This window comes from Salmo salar, chromosome 10 (genome assembly GCF_965601325.2).
Source record: "Salmo salar chromosome 10, fSalSal1, whole genome shotgun sequence".
NCBI classification, from domain to species: Eukaryota; Metazoa; Chordata; class Actinopteri; order Salmoniformes; family Salmonidae; genus Salmo; species Salmo salar.
In genome coordinates, this window is record NC_138300.1 from 99,203,800 (window position 1) to 99,209,799 (window position 6,000).

At 41.2% G+C, this 6,000-nt stretch overlaps 1 protein-coding gene across 1 annotated transcript; it reads right to left on the reverse strand.

Moving 5' to 3' along the window:
* Positions 1-2,493: 2,493 nt before the first annotated feature.
* On the reverse strand, positions 2,494-5,781 carry irf7 (interferon regulatory factor 7). The gene is given in 10 exon segments (NM_001171850.1): positions 2,494-2,664; positions 2,897-3,012; positions 3,199-3,400; positions 3,641-3,846; positions 4,034-4,183; positions 4,334-4,385; positions 4,557-4,660; positions 4,806-4,977; positions 5,228-5,384; positions 5,744-5,781. Coding segments are annotated over 10 exon segments (1,368 nt in total).
* Between the last annotated feature and the right edge of the window lie 219 nt (positions 5,782-6,000).

The window sequence follows — 6,000 nt, forward strand, 5'->3', positions numbered from 1 at the left end:
TTAATAGGCCTACCTACTCTATTAAAATAGATTCATCTTACCAGATTTCTCCAATGCCAAACCAGTGTGTCTTGTTTGTAACAAAACTGTCGCTTTTTGCAAATAAATCAATCTGAGATGTCATTGAATCTATTATGAAGCAGCTTGGTCTCAGAGCATTTCGTATTATTCTGTATGTAAATCCGAGATGCTCCATTTAGTATGATATGTTACGTTTCGTAGGGTATGTATTCATTTGTGGATGTCCATCACCCATTTCGTATGACATGTTACGAATTACAATTCATATTATATGTTACGAATTAGCAAAAGGTACAATATGTTACGAATTTTCAAAACGTACAATGTTACGAATTTGAAAAACGTATGATAAGTTACGGATTCTAGCTTGGTGTCTAACGTTAGCCAGCTAGCTAACGTTAGCTAGGCTAGAGATTAGGGTTAGGGGTTAGGGTTAAGGTTAATCCACCACAACCAGTCACCCTACTTTATTTTTTGCCTTAATGTATTACATGAATGGTGACCACAGCCCTTTCGAAAATACATTTAAATCATGTTTTAATGCGATTCTTTCCACTCTTCCACACTTCATGTATTCAATATATTCAATTTCAAATGTAGCTCCTAGTGCGGCTTTACTTCCGGCTATTATGACACATCTGGCAGTTCCTTATCTGTATGTACCTAAACACTAGTTAGGGGGCATGATGACGTACAGTACTAAAGTAAGCAATAAACAGTAAACATCCCATAAATAACTGTTGTAGAGATTGCATTGAGACAGAAGCATTTGTCATGTCATGTAAAACAACGTTGGGGTTCCCGAGTGGCGCAGCGGTTTAAGGCACTTTATCTCAGTGCTAGAGGCATTACTACAGATCCTGGTTTGATTCCATGCTGTATCACAACCGGCCATGATTTGGAAGCATAGGGTGGCCTACAATTGACCCAGCGCCGTCCGGGTTAGGGTTTGGCAGGGGTAGGCCATCATTGTAAATAAGAATTTGTTCTTAACTGACTTGCCGAGTTAAATAAAGGTAAAATGAAACAAGGGATGAACCAGGTTTACCTAATAAAGAGTTTATTGGTCCTATTTTGCATACTATACAATGTGCTGTTCAATGACAATAAAATAGTTGTTTGCTGAGTTTCAATACAATAAAATACATTTTTCAAGAAAAAATAATAAGAGAAAACAGACTGAAGGATTGAGCGACCAAGACAGGTTTAAAGTGTGGCCCACAGGGACAGAAGCTGGGAATTCTTCAGTAGAAGAGAACAGACCACTAAATGAGACACTCAATACTGACAGGCTGATTTGATGTTCACTTATTAAATACCTATCCCACAAACAGTTGTAAAACAATGTCATATTCTCTGTTAACCTAACAAGAGAAGAATGGCCTCGCCTAGTGCATTACACACTGATAGCAATATGATACATAGATTCATCATCAGAATAATGTAACACTATCAACATTTGTCTGACTTTTAAAGAGGGTTAAGCCAAGGCCTTATACCTTTTAAAGGGTTAATAAATTATGTTATGATAAACTGTAAGGTCTCCTCTTCAGGAGACCTCTGTGTGTGTGTTAAAACCTGTTTTGAGTGTTGTGACCTTCAGACATTATCAGAAGGCATCTACATTCAGACTCCTCCTGTCTGGATCCCACCGTGGTTATCTGGTTTTCTGAAAACACAAAGCTGCCACAGACCTGATGAAACCAGCCACCTGTCAGAAGATGCTTACTCGTTCACCTTGTCATGACCCTATACTTGTGATGAAAGGTCAAGTTTCGGTCAAATCCACTTCTGAGTTTTTACTTGCTGATAAGATGGTTCCTGCTGTCAGGGGGAGGTTAGATTTATTAAAATGTTGTTGCTAGGGAAAGTTACGTAAGGGGGATTGGGGAGGCTATATGAGTTACAGCATGTCTTAGACATTTTGCAGAACTTGGGGAGAAACTATCATATACTGTTATACTGTACTCTGTACCAACTTCTGCCTACAAATTGTATTACTAAAGGAGTATTTTTTTAATACTTAAACAAAGAGTCTGTTTCCGTTCCATTACTAATGTATGTTTGATAATTATATAGACCTGATCATTTGTTGAAGAAATTGACCAACACTTTCAAATATCTACACATTTGAATTGTACATATAATTACAGATCAGATAATTTACAAATAATTGCGTCATATATACTTTTTGTAAAAATGTTTTTCCTGAGGGAATATTAAATTAGTGATATAGCTAATCAGTAGAGTAATGGACCAGTTAAATAAACAAGACCTAGCTGAGGTCTATTAGATACCAGTCTTGGTCTAGAAGTAGAGTAAAGTAACACAACCAGGGTTAGGGACACAACCATAGGACCAATTTGGGATAGGCCCAAAGTGCGTGATTGGGACAGACCCAGAGGTCTATTTAGTACTAGTCCTAGATAGGCTGGGTGGGTTGGTGGGTGGAGATGTGGTACGATTGGTGGTCTAGAAGTATTGCCCCATGGTGTGCTCTGGGCCGTCGGGCCAGGTGGCACTGATAAGCTCCATCAGGCTGTTGTGGTGGGAGATCTGCAGGCTGATGTTGTCGTTCTGGAGGGAAGACGCCCCCTCCCCCTGGGCCACCTCGTGGAAGTGACGACAGATCAAGGGAACCACCTGGGAAGCGAAGGGGAAACGGAGAGAAGGTGGGACGAGAGGAAAGTAGAGGAGAGTGGAGGGGTAGGGAGAGGAAAATATTTAGAGAGAAGAGATTTATAAAAAAAAAGACATATGCAGTAATTGCATTAGATTACACACAATAAATATTAGTTCATAACCAATTTGTTCTATGTTACTCTAAGCTGGCTGTTGCCTTGATGGTTAAAGCTCAAGAGAGAGAGATTTTTACCTTGACAATGATGAGTTTCTTCTCCAGGGGTTTTCCGTCTGGGAACTTCTCTCCAAAGCACATGTGGATGGTATAGTCAGGAGAGCCTCCTCTGTTCTCCTTAAATGCTATCAGATCTAAATGGGTTCATAGATGTCAAAACACTGACATTAGACAAATGGACAGAGGATAGCATTATACTGATTTGTGTCTGTCTCTGAGAGATATGTGTGTGTGTGTGTGTGTGTGTGTGTGTGTGTGTGTGAGCTGATTCTTCATAGCGGTCTTCATTGTCTTTGTGTAATCCGGTGAGCCAAACTTACCAGTCATGTACTTGTCGAAGCTCAACAGTTGTACCATTTCATTTTGGGGCATCTTCCTGGGTTCAGGGTGTGCCTCTCTGGGGTCACTAGTACTGGAGAACACATGGCATTTGTCCTGCCGGTAACCATAGATACCCGTGTTTCGTACCTCCAGGAGAAGACCCCTTTGGACGCTCCCTAGGATGCGGTTGGTGTATTCAATCTGGTGGAAATGAAGGCAGAGGAAGAAAGAGGTACAGAGAAGTTAGTCTGGGATTTAAAAAATAGTTTTTGCTTGTCATGTTGCTAAGACTTGTTGTTAGTGTTTCTTAATGCTATGTGCATTGCTAGTGAATGACCAGTCAGTTTCACTTGTATACAACAAAGACACACATTGGAATACCACAGGTATGTACACAGAACGCCAGATAGTAGTGCAGGTGAATAGTAGCAGCACCCCTACCTGTTTGTGGTCTAGCAGGCCGTCAGTGCTAGGGAAGCAGAGGGTCTGGGCGTTGGGCTCAGGGATATCACACTGGTAGTGGAGCTGAACCAGGGGGCCTGACACCTGGGTCTTCAGCATCTCTCTCCTCCTGTAGGAGATGGTGATCTCCAGGTCACAGAGAGACGGCTGGGCAGCAGGCAGGTTGAGCAGGGCATCCTGGTTAACTGTAGGGAGATGGGAGAGTTCATCAAATAGGTCACATTTTACTACATGACTGAAATTCACTTTATTTTACGCTACAGAAATGACTAGAACTACATGGTAAAACGGTATTTACACAATAACAACAACAACTTCTACGTATGTATTTTTCCTTTTTTATTGACTTGTGGATGTATGGACCTTGCATACCGTGGTCGTATGGCTGCTGTATTGGTACTGGGACTGGTGGTGGTGAGTGGTTCTGGGAGACTGGCTGGGGCTCTGTTAGAGGCTGGAAGGGGTAGCAGTCTTCTGGTACCACTGGGTGGTGTGTGTGTATATAGTTCTCTGCCCACTCCTCTGTGGAGAAGAAAAAAAGGGAGATTTGAGAAAACTGGTCTCTTATCTCATAAGAAAGCTTTCTCAAGAAAAAAATATACTTTTTGTGTGTGAGTAATAAACAACCCATTGTAAGGGGTTGACTTTCTACAGGTGGGAGGTGTGCTGTACCAGTATGTTGGTTCAGGTCTAAGGTGTTCACAAGCTTGAGTAGATTATCATGCTGTTTGGAGAAAAAAATACATTCACAGATTTGAAATGGTTTGATAATGAATTTGTCCTCAAAAAATACTAAACAAGTGAGAATAGAACAGAATAAATAGAATAGTGCTTTCTAGGAGGGCAGAATTGGACAACCAGCTCCTAGTTCAATATAGATGTAATATTGCTGTACCTCCATGCCTGGGGGGGTGTAGCCTGTAGAGGTGAGAGAGCTGTGGATGTCAATGTCATAGTCCTCCACAGCAATTTCCTCTATGTGTGGGCTCCCATAGTTAGCTGTAACAAGAAGACATAATCAAATTAAAGTTGGGGCAAGAGGAGACTTGCGTTGGCTAACTGAGCTTGGCTTAGGCTTTAGCACAGTGGGCTAACACAGTCTTGTGACACTTTAGATACATTACAAAAGCCGTATCGATCATACACTCATTGTTGATAATCAGGTAGACTTTATGGGGGTCGTCTGAGTCCTTGGAGTGGTCTTCCACCATCATGAAACGCTTGGTCAGGTTGTTCAGTACACAGCGGAAGTTAGTCTTCCACTTTGCCTTGTCATTGGGATGCGTGTTGATTTTACCACTGACCACTGCCCATGCCTGTAACCACCAAAGAATTTGGAAGTTTAATTTCTGAAATATCCTGTAGCTAGGAGGCAAAATAATGCCAACTGACCAAACCTGTCAATATAACAATGATGAAAGGCGAATTGAAGTGTCATAACAAGTTAATAATATATTTGTATAACATTACAATACCTTGACTCAAGACCTGCAGTTTGCAATCAAACCACAGCCTCTATTTCCTTGAAACTCTTCAAAGCACTACCTTCCACAATGTAAGCCTTACCCTGAATATTTTACTGTCGTCCTCGCAGCAGTCCTTCCTAGAGATGTGTTTCCACGGGACTCTGAACTTGTTGTTGCCCACAAAATACAACCCGGCGTATTGCCCGGTCCACACCTGTTCTATCAGCCAGTCCGCAAACTGAGGTTTGGGGTTGCGGCTGGAACGTACAGAGAGGAAGCAGATACATACTTCAGAAAAGAGACAGTGGCTGAAACATTGGTGAGCGAATTGTCAATGGAAGAGCACTTGTTAATTTTACAGAGAGAGTGAAAGGAGAGAGGGAGAGAGACTGTATCATTGCACTATACATTCAACAATCAATTCAATCGGTAGGGTACCATGGTTTTTACAGTAGAAGCACACTACAATCACTAGTAAGCATAGCCGAGCTCATTGGAATATCCATTCCTAACTCTATTTTACGGTAACTGTTATCAGTAACTATAACTAGCCTTCTAGTCTGCATATTGCGAGAACATATCTGTTTACCTCACGTGCAAATATGAAAAATATTACCTTTGCATCGTTAATGCTGAGCCACGTACTTCTGTCATACAATGGAAGTGTACTACTAAGTGTTTTTGTAATTGTTTCCAGGTACATTGCTGGGCACAAGAATTTTTATAGGCGTCATGATGTCAGATAGAGGGAGTTTCCCTGGACAGAGAGGAGGAGGAGATTAATTTAACATGGTATTTCCGACGGTACTTTAATATTAAAATGCATGTATGTGTATCCAACTCATTGGTTTGGTATAATAATGGGTGTTACGC